General features: G+C 37.9%; 2 protein-coding genes across 2 annotated transcripts; both read right to left on the bottom strand.

Annotated features, from left to right (window-relative positions):
* Nucleotides 1–4,333: 4,333 nt before the first annotated feature.
* On the bottom strand, nucleotides 4,334–6,517 carry LOC150081415 (uncharacterized). The gene is made up of 6 exons (XM_090379285.1): nucleotides 6,354–6,517; nucleotides 6,046–6,169; nucleotides 5,722–5,827; nucleotides 5,489–5,625; nucleotides 4,820–4,922; nucleotides 4,334–4,563 (listed from the first exon to the last, which is right to left on the bottom strand). The coding sequence occupies exons 1-5, from the start codon at nucleotides 6,409–6,411 to the stop codon at nucleotides 4,820–4,822; spliced, it is 528 nt and encodes a 175-aa protein (XP_090235411.1). The 5' UTR covers nucleotides 6,412–6,517; the 3' UTR covers nucleotides 4,334–4,563.
* Nucleotides 6,518–13,422: 6,905 nt separating this feature from the next.
* LOC150081414 (uncharacterized) lies at nucleotides 13,423–17,573 on the bottom strand. The gene is made up of 7 exons (XM_090379283.1): nucleotides 17,490–17,573; nucleotides 17,143–17,205; nucleotides 16,537–16,759; nucleotides 15,734–15,845; nucleotides 15,440–15,582; nucleotides 14,641–14,731; nucleotides 13,423–13,680 (listed from the first exon to the last, which is right to left on the bottom strand). Exons 2-6 carry the CDS (start codon nucleotides 17,198–17,200, stop codon nucleotides 14,641–14,643), a joined length of 627 nt encoding a protein of 208 aa, XP_090235409.1. The 5' UTR covers nucleotides 17,201–17,205; nucleotides 17,490–17,573; the 3' UTR covers nucleotides 13,423–13,680.
* Between the last annotated feature and the right edge of the window lie 696 nt (nucleotides 17,574–18,269).

The following is an 18,269-nucleotide window of genomic DNA, read 5'->3' as shown; positions in this document are numbered from 1 at the left end:
TTTGCTGGGACTGGCCCACCTTCCCGTGGTATGGACGAGTACCCAGAATCATCGGTCCAGATGACTGATGCTTCTGGGTAGCCAAGAGGCCAGAACATAACAACAGAACACACACACACAACCCACACCAACACATTTCTGGCCCTTTACAGTTGATTTTGTTCTTCACAGCAATACGAGGAAGAGATGAACTGACGTTCTAAGTGGCGCCCTTACACATACACATGTCCACATGATAGAGTCATCGCTCAACTCTGTTTAACCACAGCTGATCAACAGCACGTTGGAAGGTGAAGTATCGTCCCTGTGGATTTTCCTGCCTTCTTCTCCGACCAGAATTCCAGCGAGCACATTTGGGACACTCTAGGAGGGCCTACCACAGCTCGTCCGGACTGTTCGATGACACTTAATTAGCTGGAATAAACTGAAGTTACTGTCCATGCACGTGGCAAAAACTGTTACTGCACACTAAGAATATTTTTCTTCTGGTGTGTCACGTTCTATTAAAGCCGCAACTACTGTTTGCTCTGGGATTGCTTTGAACGTTTTCAACACACACTGATCGAAACTTATCTTCAGCTACATGAAGTACGTCATATTTCTACAAACATCCTGAATTGTTTTTATGTAGAAAAGCGATTTCTGCGTACTACACTGCTTGACAAAATTAACAGAACACTTAGAAAATGTGGTGTAACCCACGCAGCTTGCAACGAAGTCGTGTACCATAGAACAGTAATGAAATGAAGAGACAGCGAGAAACTTCGGACAGCTATAAGGGACATTTATAGGGGTCGGATAAGAATTACCAAAAAGGTCACATTACAGATGTCGATACAAGATGCTCGTACGGCGTATATTGCCCTTCAACGGCTAAATAAGTTTGCCAGCGGCGAACCATACTCGTTATAAGGGTGTTCAAAAGATTATGTGGCAACAAATCCCATTCTTCCAAACGGGATCTTCCAAAATGGTAATGCGCCGTGTCATTGGGCACGAACTGTGCACGCGTGGTTCGATGAACGCAGTGAAGATACCACCAAGCTTCCAAATTCGCTTGACCTCAATCCAATTGAACACCTGCGGGATTTTTGGAACTGGAAGTGAGGCGTATGGACACGCAACCATCGCCAGCACTGCAATCAGCTCACCAAGTAACCGAGGAGTTGGCTGTCGGCGTGCAATGGGACTCCCAAGGGTATCCTACACACGCTCAATCGGATTTAAGTCTGGTGATCGTGCTGGTACCAAGATATTCCTCCGTCACTTGAACTCTGCACATAGAGTTTGAGGATCTGTTCTCGGTACCTCTACGCAGTTACGGCCTATCAAAAACACGACGAGGGGTGCTTTTTATTATTATTCCCCTCACATAAGAACACCACCTCCACCGTACGCATGGGCGCTGGCAGCATGCTGCAAGGTGGTGGAAGTGCAGTGCACCACCTTTGTATGTCGAAGTAATAGACAAATTTTAATATTCTCATTCATTTATTGAAACATTAAAACGACACAAATTCTACAAAAAAGAAACTAAAATATTAATTCAAATAATTTATTAAAACAAGAACAAAATCCAAATAACTCTCACAAAACAGAATTAGACCTCGTTAATCTTCGTCATTATCTTTAAATAAAAACTGCAGTCTTTTCGGCTTCTCCACGAATTTCGATATACTCGTAGTTGCGTTCATAAAATCTTCACTGCCAATGACGAAATTTCTCGCCTTTCTCACTCTGCCCGAATGCACTCACAGTGTCCTCCCCACGCCGCGTGGAAAAGGCCCGGGTTCGAATCCCATCGATGGCATGAGGAACTTTAATGGGCTTTTTTCACTCCGTGGCTGAGTTAGTTGGTCTCAGGCGTAGATAGCGAGGTTTTCCTCCCCAGAAACTGGGATTTTTCGTCCAGCAAAACAGACAGATCGACCAGAGAACCACGCAATTTACAGACAAAATAAATAAACAAAAAAAAGTCATATGTTCATGGTACCAGTTTCGAGGAGATCTACGGTGGTTTGGGGTTAATGGGGTACAAACAGAAGGAACTGGAAGGTTGCTGGAGAGGCCTTCATCCTGCAGTGGATTGAAAATGGCTGATGACGATTATGATGATGATGATGATGGGGTACAAATCACTGGCTTCCTTGCATAGAGTCTTCTTAACACAGTCCGGTTGGATATGTTCACCTGTGGTCGCAGTAACCTCGAGAGACAGTTGATGAGAGGACATCGTACGGTTAGGCCTAGATCTGTTCTGGTTGAGGTAGCTCTCGGGTGACCTTATCTTCTTGTAATGGTTCCTGTCGCCTGAAACTGCATCCTTTGAGAAGACGCCTCAAAGAATCATCTAAACGACGATTTGCCATCCTGAGTAGTGGAGACGTGGCTGTCCCACTGAGTAAGCCAAAAATCGGGAATGAAGTGATGTGGTCGCAATTCGTGTTTTGATAGGCACGAATAATTTGCATAATGTGTGGCTCTGTAAGGTGGTAGATCGATCTCTATTGGATCGAATTGGCATACCAGGATGCTTATTGTATAAAATATTTCCCTTTGGCGACACTGCTCACAATAAAATATTAATGAAAAACATTTTGTTCTGTTAATAATTTTGTCGAGCAGTGTAGTGTAAGTTTTGTGCCTTCGTGAAATATATTTTTATCGCTGCTCCTCCTCCTTTCATTGGGTAAACATCCCTACGAACGCTCAACCATTAATGCGTAAGCAAACAAAAAGAAAAAAATTACAATCTTATTAAAAGTCAGTGAATATAACGAGTATCCTTGTAAAACATTTTTCAGGCAAAATCAGTGAAAAATGGTATGTCTCTGACTACTTATATTTCTGATTAGTTTGTGGATGAAAAACCCGAATTCTGAAGTGAAGGAAACGTGCAACTCCCTCTCTAGACTAAATAACTTGGTCCCTGTGTGATAAACGTTATATGACGAGATATTTTGCATTCGTATATATTCTGGACTAAGATTTTTCTGTTTCCCTTTGGCTTCTGCGCAGTACTTAGTTGAGTTCGACATCCCGTTCCCCTATCGCTAACAAATAACAACCCTTTTTAGAACACATGCAATCCGAAATCGAAAATCATAAATGAAAGTCAATCAATTTCTATTTTACTCTTAATGAAAAGACAAGTACACAAGTATTGTCTTTTCATTAAGTAAAACGTTGAAGGTACCCACTTGATACCAAACTTCTGTGAGATTTGAGAATAAGTTGGACTCAACAAAGCAGATAGGCAGCATTGCAGGATCTTAGTGGTGTGCTGCAAATCAGACACAAGGAGGTTTCGTCTCGTTTATTTACTCAAATATAGAGCAATCGGAGAAATGTTTATGCGTGTTCGTTACCATTACAAATCAGCACTGAATAATTGACCTAAATTAATTTAATCTAACCCAAGATTAAGTTCCTGGCTTACTACTGTGACAGACATAATGCACCCTTTCCTTTTTTTTTATTGGCTATAGTTATTGAGTTTTAGGCCTATCAGCGACTTGGACCATGGTGCGTTGTATATTGTATACAAGGCAACATGGTCTGGCTCCTGAGACTCACTAATTCCGCTAATTTCTTGAGGATAAAATTTTCGGAGTTCATTTATCACTCTTATTTGCCAATATCGTCAGAAAACCAATTAGAAGTATACGATGATGCTCGATTGACAGTCTGCACTCCAAGGAAAGGAACGAATAAATTATCCCTTGAGAGCTCGGATTCAATCTAATTTGCGCCTTTGGAAAATTGTCCCACGAACACAATCTTGTTTGATTAGGATATTGGGTGTGGTAAGACGCTAAATTGGGTGTGGTAAGACTATGAAGAAACCCTATTTCACTTGGAGATAAGCTAGCTAGAGTCCCTTCTAAAAATAAGTGGTTATAAAGTCTTCCAGTGTGTGATGGGAACTGAATCCCACACGTTTTCCAGATGTGGAGGGAAGGGTAGATCAATGTACAGACTGTACTTCCACTAAGGCTAATTAGATGCAATTTGTTGTTAGAAGTGGGTGTATGATGTGAGTTTTGGACTGACTACCAGCTGTTGTACAAATTATTCAACAAGCTTATTATTATTCAACCTTTGCATAATTTACTTCAAAAAATCCGACTTCAAGTTGAGTTAGTTGTAATGGGTAATATTAGGTGACATATGCTGATGATTTGACGCAGTATGTGCATTGTATATTTATTTCACTGTAAGTGAAATGCATTCTTAAACTCCGAGTCATTTAATAAGTTTACATCTAAAATTAAAAAATTGAGTTCATTTTTCATTCTTCATGATTTCATATAGCAGATAACAATTCACTGGATTGTAAAATCAACCCGTTTGGGGCTTATTTATTAATAGTTGCTGGTTCAAAGAAATGGTGAGTATTATTAAAAACAGAAAAGGGACTAAATATTCCATTTTACATTGGATAAATTGACGAATCTGACACGAGACACTCTTCTGAGAGTTGCTGGAATTCCTTCGTAGAAAATGGATCACAATATTCCGTTGATGGAAGAAGCATTCGATAATTGACGATAAATGGATAAACTGCAATAGAAGATCGGATATAAATACGTGATATTAAAACAGTTATAGATACTATTCAATGACATTCTTAAAATATAAGTTTCAAGATGTTAACACGCTTCGTTTTGAAAATCGGGAATTTTATTTGTATAAAATTATATTCATTCGACTGTTACTTAAACACACTGGGATTTTAAATCCAAGTGTGTTTCAGTAACAGTCGGATAAATTAAAGGTTTATTTGCGTGTATATTGAAAAACAAAATCACATACTCACCTACGAGGGACTCCAGTGGAAATACCTCGAGAAAAGGAATGCATAATCTCCAAAAAAATCACAGAGTATTTCATTGATGTATTCGTTGCCAGTTTTCTTCGATCTGGGTAAAGAGAAACATTTAATAAAAAAATAAATGGTGTTGATGTATGCTGGAAAGAGTTTTGTAAGTTGAGTCAGATGAATTGGTATTATAATTCAAAAATCATCAGAAAAATATAGAAGGTCTATAACGAAGCGAAATCTTTTCGAAAACTGATATCGTACTTCTATTAAGAAGATGGTTTAATAGTCAGTGGAGGTATACAAGCGTTGGCAATTGATAAAATCCGAATTGAGGAGGAAAAGGTAGTCTAGACACCAGGACCTGTCACCTGAAGAAAGAGAGAATGGAATGGAGAAAAGAGAGATCATCATCAACATAAATACGTTATCGCACATTTCAGGTTTGAGCAGATTGAGTTCAAGACCGAGTTTTTCTTTTTTGATTACGCTTTGTATTGTATACAGACATAAAATAAAGATATCCTAATCAAAAGCAACGACTTTTCCTTGAAAACTTCAAGGGTTTCGATAAATCTATGGTAATTATATTTGGATCTCGCTACTGAGAAAGAACATACAGTATATTTTATTGTTTATAAGATGTGTTATAGAATAAAATCTTACTTGATTGCCCAAAAAATCGCGTTATCTAGTGGTGACCAGAGAGGTGCCAGACAGCCATTCAATAAATACTCCCAGCAATCACCAGTGCAGGGCGGCAATGAAAGGGCACTCATAACTGCAGAAATTAACTGGCCAACCTAAAATGAGAAAAGTATTAATAGAAAGTGAAAATAAAAACTGATATTTAACCGCAATGAAGGTTAAAAATGAGAAGTGTTGAATTTCATATTTACCACGGCAATTAAGCTGCTAGTTGGAAAGGCGCCCTTCTGAGCTTCTATTATAATCTTTGGAATGTCATTAAGTACACTTGCTACGGACGTTCTAAAAGCGACGACTCTGCGTACGAAAAAAAAGGGAAACTCTTATAATCGCTTATTGTTCGTGACATATGGCATAAAACAAGATCTTACTTGTAATTGCGAAAATGGAATCGTGATATGGTAATTTGAAGATCTTAAGTATAAAATTAAGCTTCAATGGATTAAGAAATTCAAACGTTATGATCAGGCTTAGGACATTGATTTATCATTTTACTACGAATTAAATTTACTTACGAGGGTGGGTCATTTTGCGAAGCAGTTGAGCAACCTGTCGGGTTGTCAGTCGAGAGTCCTCTTCTGAATCTACTCAGAATTTTTTGCTCCAGTTGTGTATTGCTTAAAGACTCGAGTGCAGTTGCTGCGTGATCAAAATAAAACATTAATTTCTCTTAAAAATTATAACAGACGCTTGCTTCATCTCAACTTTTAAGAAAATATCATTGATATCAATGATATCATAATGCCATCCATAATTCGACCATTTAATTTCAATTTCGCCGCTTATTCTAGAGCAATGAAACTAAGAAATAAAGAATACTTACCATCCAATTCCTTGGCCATGACCACACCAAAGAGCACCACCAGTGCGAAAAGTTTCATGGCTGTAAGAAACAGGATATTGTATAAATGTCAGTTGGAAACAAATTACCTCTTAAAAGGTTAAGGATTTTATGTGGAGTGTATGCTGTAATGCAGAAGTCCTCGGAGCAAGTGAGAGAGTATAGAAAGCGAGGCGCTGTTATAATTTCTTAGCCCCCCACCACTCAAAGAATCATCCCACATCGAACACCTGACTTTTAGATCCGACATCTGCGTTACTTTACGTCAGAGCCCGGGTTGGCTGCCTCCTTTCGTATTGCAGCTTACAGGAAGTTGAGTGAAATGAGGAATAAGTCTCGCTGACTTCTTCCTGACATCTGAAGAGGGCAGATCTCAGAAGACTGTCGCGCAATCTGCCACCTCCTTTTCTCTTTGCACTCTAAAATTGCCAAGATGATCGGATCTAGTCTACAGCAATATTAGAATAATTGTGACAAAAATTGTGTCCTTAGTTTGAGCTGATGTGATCAACGAATGCATGCAACGTGGCACTTGACTTCGACATTTAAAAATAACGGAGCTTTCATTTTATGAGTGCTTTAGTTCAAAGTTTAAATCTGAAAAGAACGAGAATTTTTCATTTCTTTCTTATATTCTATATTTCATTACGCGCTTATTTAAATCAAATAATAAAAATATAGAAAAGTGGAGAGAGAAAGAGAAAAGTACTTACTATACATGGATGCAGTAACTGATTGGAGAGATAACAAATCAGAGGACTGTTCACCGAGTATTCATCCGGGGTGCGCCTGTACACGTTTCAGCATTTTAACCAACACATGGTGCACATCCGGTAACCCACTATCATATGATTATCACATCTGGACAGAGAGAGAGAGAGAGAGAGAGCGAAAGAGGAGGGGACAGAATTTGTGTGTGAAATACACACTCATTCACACACACGTGCACATGGGGAACACACACACACACACACACACACACACACACACACACAAATGACGAATTATACATTGATTTTTCTCTCGTCCTTCTCATTCTCTTTCTTTCTCTGTTTATCTTCCCTGTTTCTCTCTCTCTCTCTCTCTCTTCTCCATTTTTTCTCCCTTCGTTGTCTCCTTTTTTCTCTCTCTCTCTCACTCACTGTCTATCTTTTTTCTCTCTTTCTGTCCTTTCGTCTCTCTCTCTCTCTCTTTCCTTTTCTTTATTTTTTCTCTCTTTCTGTAATGTCTGTCTTTCTATCTCTTTCTCTCTTTTTCTCTCTCTTTCTTTCTTTCTCTCTCTTTCTCTCTTTTTCTCATTGTCTGACTTTTTATCTCTTTTCTTTCTTTCTGTCCTTTCGTTTCTCCCTCTTTTTTTTTCTTTCTATCTCTCCCATTTCTTTCTCTTTCTCTCTCTCTTTTTCTCACTGTCTCTTTTCTCTCTTTCTGCCCTTTTGTTTCTCTGTCTTTCTCTTTCTCTCCTTTTCTTTCTTTTTATCTCTTTTCTCTCTTTCTGTCCTTTCGTTGCTCTTTCTTTGTGTCTATCCTTTTCTTTCTCTTTATCTCACTGTCTTTCTCTCTCTTTCTGTCCTTTCGTTTCTCTTCTCTCTCTCTCTCTCTCTCTCTCTCTCTCTCTCTCTTCTCCATTTTTTCTCCCTTCGCTGTCTCTCCTTTTTTCTCTCTCTCACTCATTGTCTATCTTTTTTCTCTCTTTCTGTCCTTTCGTCTCTCTCTCTCTCTCTCTCTCTTTCCTTTTCTTTATTTTTTCTCTCTTTCTGTAATGTCTGTCTTTCTATCTCTTTCTCTCTTTTTCTCTCTCTTTCTTTCTTTTTCTCTCCTTTTCTCTCTCTCTCTTTCTTCTTCTGTCTCTTTCTCTCTTTTTCTCATTGTCTGACTTTTTATCTCTTTTCTCTCTTTCTGTCCTTTCGTTTTTCCCTCTTTCTTTCTATCTCTCCCATTTCTTTCTCTTTCCCTCTCTTTTTCTCACTGTCTCTTTTCTCTCTTTCTGCCCTTTTGTTTCTCTGTCTTTCTCTTTCTCTCCTTTTCTTTCTTTTTATCTATTTTCTCTCTTTCTGTCCTTTCGTTGCTCTCTCTTTCTTTGTGTCTATCCTTTTCTTTCTCTTTATCTCACTGTCTTTCTTTCTCTTTATCTCACTGTCTTTCTCTCTCTTTCTGTCCTTTCGTTTCTCTTCTCTCTCTCTCTCTCTCTCTCTCTCTCTCTCTCTCTCTTTTCGCTTCTTTCTCTTCTCTCGTTTTCTGTGTTTTTCGTTTCTCTCTCTCTCTCTCTCTCTCTCTCTCTCTCTCTTTCCTCTTTCTCCTCTTTTTCTTTTGTTCTGTCTTTCTTAATTTTTTTAAATTCTCGCTTTATCTCTCTCTTTTAATTTTCCCTCTTTCTCCTTCTCTTTTTCTTATTTTTTCTTTCTATTTTTCTCTCTCTCTCTTTGTTTGCTGTTAGGTGCATGATCTATTTTAACCACATGTTATCACTTAGAGATCATCGCAGCAGGTAAGAAACCACAGAAAGACAGATTCTTCTGCAATTTCTTAAGCAATAACAACTTACGACATTACCCTACATCGAACATCCGAAGAAAAATCCGACATTCCGAGGGGGGGGACAAAATGCAAAGCGTCGAGATCGCCTAATTTGGCCACAAATTAGGCGACCCACACATCCGTACAGTAGCGCCCCCTTTTAAACGAAAGACTAAAGTGCTAATTTACTATCGTTAATCACGAATGTCACTAAAAGCAAAACTCGATTTTATATTCAGTAAGTGGATTTTGTCCTTAAGAGTTAACATGGAATGCAGGAATACAAAATAAAGTTATCTCTCTGGAAAGTTTATTGACACAACTCTTTGAACACTGTAAAACATATTTTATGGTTCCAGCCCTTATAGTCTCCATTTACCAACTTCTCTCTAGATTACTCCACCAAAATAGAACTATTTTCTTAAACAGAATTATCTCGTTAAATTTGAAGAGAAAAATATCCTGGAAAACTTTAAAACCGGAAAGAATTCTTTAATACAAAGCATGCAATAGAAATAACATAAATGAAGCCGAGATATCTCAGAGAAAACCCCTGATTCGTTCGATGTATCCAACTAACTTTCATTTGATCTAAAGAAATATCCAAGATTTTTGATTGTTTTGATCTGTTTAAGACACCCTTCAAAGTTAAACACTTCATTTTACCAAGGGTTATCGGAGGGTTATCAGTTTTCACTGAGTTATCGAAGAGGATAAGCAGGGTTTTCATTGGTTTTAAATATTTGAATCTGTTTTCTTCTGTTGAAAACGTCTGAAGAAAATTGTTGAAGGCCACCAAAGTTTTTCAAATTTTCAAGTGGAGTAGCTACCTTTTCTTCTTGAAGTGAAGGCACCAAGTGCTTGAGGTTAGATCTTCGTTCCTCGTAATATCAAGTGTTTAACCTTGAAGGGTGTCTTAAACAGATCAAAAGAATCAAAGATCTGGATATTTCTTTAGATCAATGGTCAGAAAAAAAGAATGCGAAGTCATGTCGCTTAATTATCGCACTTCCACATGGCGACCACCTTTTTTGACTGATTAGGAGTATCGAAGATCGTGGTTTGTCATTAACTGATCCAATTCCTTTAAAATTTTTCATCCAGCTACTTATTGACTTTTTATGGGATGCGTCTTTTTTATGAATAGTGAATTTAAACTCTGCAAGCCAAAGCACGCAGTTAACTTTTTCTTCAATTGTGGCCATTTGGGGCCGTTCGATATCTGCGAATAAAACAGAAATTGATAAAATATAAAAACAGCAAAAGAAAAATCAGATTTACGTGGATGAAATTATTATATAAAAAACTTTAAGACTTGAACTTTCATATAATTTTTACTAAATATTTCTATCATTTCTATCATAGTTATTAAAATTTAAAACCAGTGCAGGACTTTGTGACCACCTTGTATTTTACTTGAAGTGATTGTTAGCTCGTTAGTTTAGGCCCAAGTAGTGAAGCCATTTAAGATTATTTCAGCTCTTTCCTCCAAGACCTTGAGGGACCTGTCAGATAACTAAGTCGCCTGCATATGCGATATTCCAAACATCCAGGAAGGCCACTGATTCAAGACAATATTCCTGAAGAGAAGTCCCAGGATAGACCCTTGGAAGCATCCTCTGGAGACGGAATACTATAAGAATAATGTTGAGCACTCACTCTAGTTGAATGGTTCGGAAGTAATTTCTTATGACCTTATGTACACTCAGTGATCACTGAATTATGACCACCCCATCCGTAATGGAATATGCAGTATAACTCACAGGCAGGTGGCCGTAGTTGCTTAATATAGGGCATGCTTTTCTGGCAAGAACTAGGATCCCTGGTGCGTATGGACCAAATTTTCATTAGTGAGGTCTACAGGCAGCTTTTAGGAGACCATGTGCACCCTGCCATGTTGCACTTTTTCCGGACAGAAACGGGATCTTCCAAAATGGTAATGCGCCGTGTCATTGGGCACGCACTGTGCACGAGTGGTTCGATGAACACAATGAAGATACCTACCACAAAGCTTCCAAATTCGCTTGAATGAACACATTGAAGATACCACCAAGCTTCCAAATTCGCTTGACCTCGATCCAATTGAACACCTGCGGGATTTTTGGAACTGGAAGTGAGGCGTATGGACACGCAACCATCATCTATTGGGACACTGCGGAAAGCCTTTCAGCCAGCATGGCTGCAGATCCATACGGACGTCTTCAGATATTTAGTGGAGTCAATGGCTATGCAAATATTGTCTGTTATCCGTGCGAACGGTGGCTCAACACGCTACTAGGTAGGTGGTCATAATTCAGTGATCATTGAGTGTAGTTTTTGATTACATTTTTCCTGAATTAGAAATGCATTACCAAAGGTTAGGATGTATAAATTCTTAGGATGTATATCAAAGAGGAAGATAAAACTGCCAATGGATGCTCCAATACATTAAATTTTGAGGTACATTTTAGGTCGCAAATCCTTAAGCGATTATGATCCACGAAGACTCGTGTGTTTTTTCACAAATAAGTCTTCGTGGTCCTTTGCCCCTCGTCTGGTTTCCAATTTCTTCGGAGAAGAGTGGAAGGACTTCTAAACTATCCTCCAATCGAGGTTTCAGTTAGTGACTTAGAAGGAAGAAGTAGGGGTTCATCCAGCATAGCATCAAATTGACCTGTGAACACATATTCACATCTTTAACGATTGTTTATTCACATCGTGACCTACATTTGGTCTCCGGGGAACATCACACTGTTTCAATCCTGAAACTCCTGTTTTTCATCCAGCAAAATGTAAAAATCGACTGTAGAATTTATAAACACAATGGGATGATCTTTCATAGCCCGAGTTAATATTAGTGAACACATTAAAACTGCAGCCATTGTCAACCCACTGCAGGGTGAAAGCCTCCTCAACAATTTATGCTGAGGGAAATGGACCATGATCTGCCACGCTGGTCCAGTGCGGGTTGGCAGATTGGCCGGATTTAGCAGTCAAGGGTTTGAATCCCGGTCTGCTCAAAGAGCGTGTGCTACTGCACTCAACAAAATTAAACATGAAAAAGAAATTATTTGCTAATGCATAACGATTGATTAGAAGGCTCATCAAGAGAAAATATTGTTCGAAAAAGATGTTGAGTCGTTATGTATATCGATGGGTTTCCTGAACCTGGGAATATGCAGAAAATATGTACATTATTACGCTTCGTCGTCCCCAACTATTCAGGAAATCTAGAATGTATCCAGACGGTGATGAAATTGCAACCTGACATCAAAATTAATCCTCAGACCCGTGTGCTGGTCTGCACATTGAATCTGTGATGAAGTTTTCATTACTCAGCAGAGGTATTCAGAGGAACGGGAGCAGCACCTCTCCCAAAAACTTGAGAAGGGATGTGTATGTGATGTGATCTTGCATGAAGGCATGCGTAAAATGTGTATGGCATGAGTTGTTGTGGTTGTAGCGTTTTAGGAGCATTAGCGACTAAGGCCGTATTGCACCATATATGCTGTCTGTAAATTGCGTGTGTTCTGTGGTCGATTTTCTGTTTGCTGAATAAAAAACCACGCTGCCCTCTCCTGAGACCGACTAACGCGGCCACGTTGTGAAAAAGGCACATAAAAATTCCTCATGTCATTGAGGGGACTCGAGTCTTTTTCCACTCGGTGTGAGACGCATGGCGATTCTACCAACTGTGCTTCTACCAACTTTATTTATGTAAAATGAAGCCACACGAATCAACACTCACATGAGACTGAACATGTCAAGATGTTCATGTTGTCTGTAAATTTGGTGTCTTCTGTAGTTGATTTGCCTGTTTTCTATAAATAGAATCAGAGTTTTTTCGGGAAAAAATGCAACTCTTGTCTGAGACTGACTAACTCAGCCACGTTGTGAAAAAAAGTCCGTGTTATTGATGGGATTCGAACCCTGGCCTTTTCCATTCGATGTGCAGAGGACAGTGCTTGCTTATGTATTATGGTTACTTTTAATACTTATGGCGGTCATGCTCACCCATAGCTTATCCTAATAGGAATTGAGGTTTCGAATTTTCATTAATAGAAAAGTAGTGTTTTTCTTTAAAGAGCTAAAAGGTTTTTTTCTTATTCTTATAGTTCTCTTAGAGTTCTTAGGAATTTAGGATATTTTCTTCTAGTGTTTATGTGATGGAGAAATTTTATTCTATTTTTTTTATTGTCTATATTCTGGACTGGGGCTACATTCTTAAATTCATATTGAGTTATATGTTTAAGGAATAGATAAATAGAAACTAGAAACTATTAATAGGATAAATTAATAGTCTAGAAATTAATAGTCTAGAATTAATCTAGAAACTATTAATAGGATAAATTTAAAGGTGTTACTTAAATTTTGGATATCCCTGTTTGTATTTATCGAAGTCAGGCACCCACAGAGATATTTATTCTAAATTTATTTAACCTTTATATGTACAAGTGATGTACAATATTTTATTACAGAAAAACCATACAATATAAGTTAAACTTTCGACCTTTTAATTAAACATTACTTAAGCTTTAAAATGATAATAAATTTGAGGAAGATGGGGAAGATCTTTTCCTTTATACAAACAGAAACAAGCTCATTCTATAACACATTTTTTTCATATTTATGGTAAGTCTAAATTCGAATGCTATGTCAGTTGATCTTTAATATATCGCAGTTGTATTACAGGAATAAAATCATACAACACTACAGTACAGTATAGTTGTATTATTAGCAATTGTATAACAACGATTTCAAAAGGCGATAACTGGAACAGTTTTAGTCGATGCTGGAATGTGATATCCTTTTGGTCCTAAAAAGAAATGAGAAAAAGAAAGAACATTGAAACTGCATTGTACGTAAATTTAATATTGCAAAAAGGGAAAAAAATACACGTTTCCACATTTTTCCTAGTTTCATTCAACTCTTTTATTCACTTTATTTAATATTTTTATATAAATATACGTGTATACATGCACCGGATGGTCGCTTCACTGCATGTCTTTGTTCTACTGCGGGACAGTAACCTTCACGTTTCACAATATGCATTGCACTTCCTTTTCTATAAATCACGATATTTATTTTATTTTTTTTTTCTGTCTTTTTTGACTTTCTAACACCACTGTAGTTAGTATCACTGAAATCTTAGATGGCATCTAAAAATTTTACTTTAACAGAATGTTGTCTGAAGTCCATTCACAAAAATTGGTCAAATTTTTAAAGGACGAAGGAATTTTATAGGAACCACCACTGTCTCCGGCTTCAAAGTTCACCTTCTGGACGATTATGCCCTTCTTGCGCTGGACAACAGTAGGAAGGCCCTTTTCTATTTCGGCATATACACCATGTCATACTGCACAGCGAGCGTGTAGTGACTAGTGGGAGGACAAAAGCTTTATTGGCCTTCACAGAGCTCTTGGAGTTCCCATTGAACACCCGAAGGATGAATTCCACCTCAGAAGTTCAATAATTGATTGCCATATTGAAGGACGAATGGTCTTTTACCATTGTTTTATCAAAAAAATCGAGTCTACCAATAAAGATGCAATATGTATAAAGGTCTTTTGGTCTTTATGAGTCTACCAATAAAGACCAAAAAGTAGGCGACTATTTATTAAATATTGTATCAATTCAATTTTATTTTAGACATACAGGTGTTCAGCTATATTTGGTAACACAATATATGTTAGTAAATGCCAATAATATTTATTATTTCTTTAAATTTACTGTTCTAATTCTAGAAACTATTAAAATCTCCAAATTCCATACTTACCTATGCAGGACACCAGTGGAAATATATTTGGACCCCTTCGCCCCATAAACAGAAGAATTCGTGAAGCATTGGACCGGTTTCAAGGTCTGCCCTAAAAAGAGGAAATGTAGTTAGAAAAGGATACCAGTATCTCGGAAACTGCAAACTCTGTTGTTGGCAAACTCCGTGTTCCAACAAGCAGACCTGTGATGGCTGTGTATTGGGGTGGGGGAATGTTTTGTGGTTCACATTGGGTCCCCCTTGGCAGCACGGATGGTATGAAGCGGGACCTAGTCACAATTATCTTGAAATTGTTTGTGGCCATGCGCACCTCTTCGTGGCTGCATTGTGTTCACCTGCGAATGAGTTATTTCGATAAGATCATGCACCATGTCTCAAGACCAGAATTTACAGAACTGGTTCCAGGAATATGAGCGTGAATACAGCCTACTGCAGTGCACTCCACAATCCCCAGGTCCCAGTAAAATTGTGTACCTATGGGATAAGATGGAATGAATTCTTCGGAATAGATATCCACAACGATCCAATGCCAACCGCCGTGGGAAGCAGGCCCAATATGGTCCGACATAAACCAACGTCTCTGGGGCACGCCTTCAATACTTTGTGGAGTCCATGCTACGATGAATCTAGGCCGTTATGAGGGTTAAAGGGAAGGGGGAAACCTGGTTTCTCTTAGGTAACATAATAATTTTATTTATTATTTAATAAAACGTAATATTCAATTTAAACATTTCTCATGAAACAAGACGTTACAAAAACGAAAATAAAACAAGATTTACAGAAAAAGCAGTTGTCTTACTCGATGAGATGGAATATCAAACATGCAAGAGGTCCCCAAATGGTGTTACAGCTGTACAAAACCAAATACTTCCAGCATCCTTCTTTTACTGGTAGTCCTGTTATAGTTATTATATCCATCACCATGCTGACAAGGTCAGACAGCTGAAATTGCAGAAAAGTGGTTACTTTTTAATTCTTTAAGGTTATATTAATAAATTATTTATATGGCATAGGAGCACTGGTGTAATTATATCACCTGCCCGATAAATCAATTACTAAATCAGAGAAAACAAAAAGATGAATGAATACTCACGGAAGATGCGTACGTGCTAATGGGAAACTGCACGGGAGTAGCTAGCGAAGCTTCAAGGATAATCCCTATATCAGACAGAAATGCGCCAAGGTGCATTCGAAAACTAATGATACTGGAAGAAAGAGGAGAAAATAATTAGTCTCATCAATGATCCCACTGATAGATTTGTGATTGCTTTTCATTCAAATATCCATCAATAAAAAACGACTACTGTATTTGAAGATTAAAATCAGACACGTGGTGTGCTGTTCGGTGATTAACTTGAATGGTTATAATCCAAGCTCGAAAATCTCTATGACCTATCGAATAGAACAGACGAAACATTTCTTGACCTTTTACAGTAGGTTATTTCCTGAACTCTGTCTTTGCTTTCATCAGAATATTTGCCTTCACTTCTTGCGAAATTTTAGACTTAAAAATGCGGCGGTTTTCCAGAATAAGCTTCTCAATTTTTTTAATGTTTACTGCATGATTTTGCTGCTTTGTAGAATGGGGGGAATGCTCACTGTCTCATAGCTATGCTTGGCCTATACACCTGCATTTTCTGCATTTAATAATTTCCAAATTCTATTGCAAATCTTCAGAGATTTGTATTAAGGACAGAAATATGAAACATCGGAAATTGAAGATTCCGAATCAATTTGTACTGTACTATTTTACTCTTGTAGGGTAAACCTAAATCTTTTTGGTAATTATATTCTTTCTTATTGCTAAGATCCATGAAAAAAAATTTCGTTCATAGTATATTAATTCTAAGTTATCTAACTAATTTTAGATAGAAAAAAATCACAAATTTTAATTACCTTGGGGGATCATTCACTGACATGTTACATCTACTTCCCTGTGAAGTTGAACCGACTGCTGAACTAACACCTCCAATAACTGAAGAAATAGCATTGATAGCGTCACCAACCCCACTTAATATACTCCGATCAGTAAGTGATGCTCCTGATTGCACATTTCTTCTAGCTCGATTCACAATTTTCTGGAGTAAGGCGTTGCTCTTCAAAGATGGATTGGTCAGGTCTAGATTAGAAAACGAAGATGCCCTTTAGAGAAAAAAAAAAGGACAGACAACACAGAAATGATGATGATGTCGACAAACAGAGATCAGGGGATGGAAGTAGGTGTCCCGAGAATATGTAACAAAAGGTTATCTCTAAAAGGAAAAAAAGCATTGGAACTTGGTTATTTATGAGCACAGATTGCCCTCAAAGAGAAAACAAAACCGACTTCGTTTCGTTTGCTCTTTGTTGCAGTTGTGTGTGTAACTTTTCGTATGAATTTAGGAATGTGCAGATTAGTAGAGAAATTGGAGCGTATTTACGTTCCAAAGATCATTGTCTATTTAAAAAGCCTTAAAACTATCCTTAAGATTCTGTTTTATCCAAGCAATTATCTTCACTCACCTCTCATCTCCTGAGACACAACAACGCCAAACAGACACAGCAAAACGAAAACCTTCATAACGTCTGAAATAAAACATTTCTGTACAGTCATCTTAAACCAATACATCGATTTATTAAAAGCAATAAATGAATACATTTTTACTTTAATAAAATATATGGATACGCAACTCGATGATAACATTAACTTTTAAGCATTTACTAACTACACTTATGCGTGTTTGAAATTATAAAAGGACAATTTAAAAGGACTGCAAAAGAGACAAACAATAAACCTTGTCCACAACAAGTTCTACATAAGATATAATTTCGCTTGAGAACTTAAGGGGCTTATTAAAAATAGAACTTACCCTTCTTGTTGAGAAAACAGTTCTTGAGATCTCGATGTGAGAAGTTAGAAAGGAAATTCGGATTGGTCTAACGGAGTTAAATAGTGTATTTGAATGAATTTTAGAATATTCTACCGATACCTGGAGACAAATTCTGCGAATCCACCTGTAAGCACAGATTGCGACATCTGGCGAACATCGTCAGATAACCACGTGGAAGGTAGGGGCAAAAAAAAAAAGAATCGAGAAATACGAGCGGTTCCCACATGTTGCTGCTTTGCTGTTCTGCACTTCTGTATAGCGGAAGTTTTACTGGGGGGTTGAGCAACGTGAAGATCAAATAATGAGCGATTCATTAATATTTACACGTAAATTGACCTCATTTGGCAGTACTGGTTCATAAGTGCGAGAGTTGTTTAATTAAAACACACTCGATCAGACAGTTTTCAGTTGTTGTAGTAGGGGTAGGGTTTTAGGAGCATCAGCGACTAAAGACATATAGATCCGTGCAAATTGTGGTCGATTTTCTGTTTGCTGGACGAAAAATCCCAGTTTCCGGGAGAAAACACCATACTACACTCGCCTGAGACCGACTAACTCAGCCACGTTCTGAAAAAGACCATACAAATTCCTCAAGTCATCGACAGGATTCGAATTCAGATCTTTTCCACCCGGTGTGGGGGGAACAGCGGTCCTACTAACTGTACAACCCACGAGGGGCAAGGGTTTTGGCTAATGCCATTAAGGAAGCATTAAGGGTTCAAGAAAACTATAGTTTGGGAGATTAGAGAATTTGGCACA

The sequence above is a fragment of the Mastigoproctus giganteus genome, chromosome 8, assembly GCF_048544385.1.
Source record: "Mastigoproctus giganteus isolate SK-2022 chromosome 8, ASM4854438v1, whole genome shotgun sequence".
In the NCBI taxonomy this organism is placed as follows: domain Eukaryota; kingdom Metazoa; phylum Arthropoda; class Arachnida; order Uropygi; family Thelyphonidae; genus Mastigoproctus; species Mastigoproctus giganteus.
This window is presented reverse-complemented; position numbering and strand designations above follow the sequence as displayed.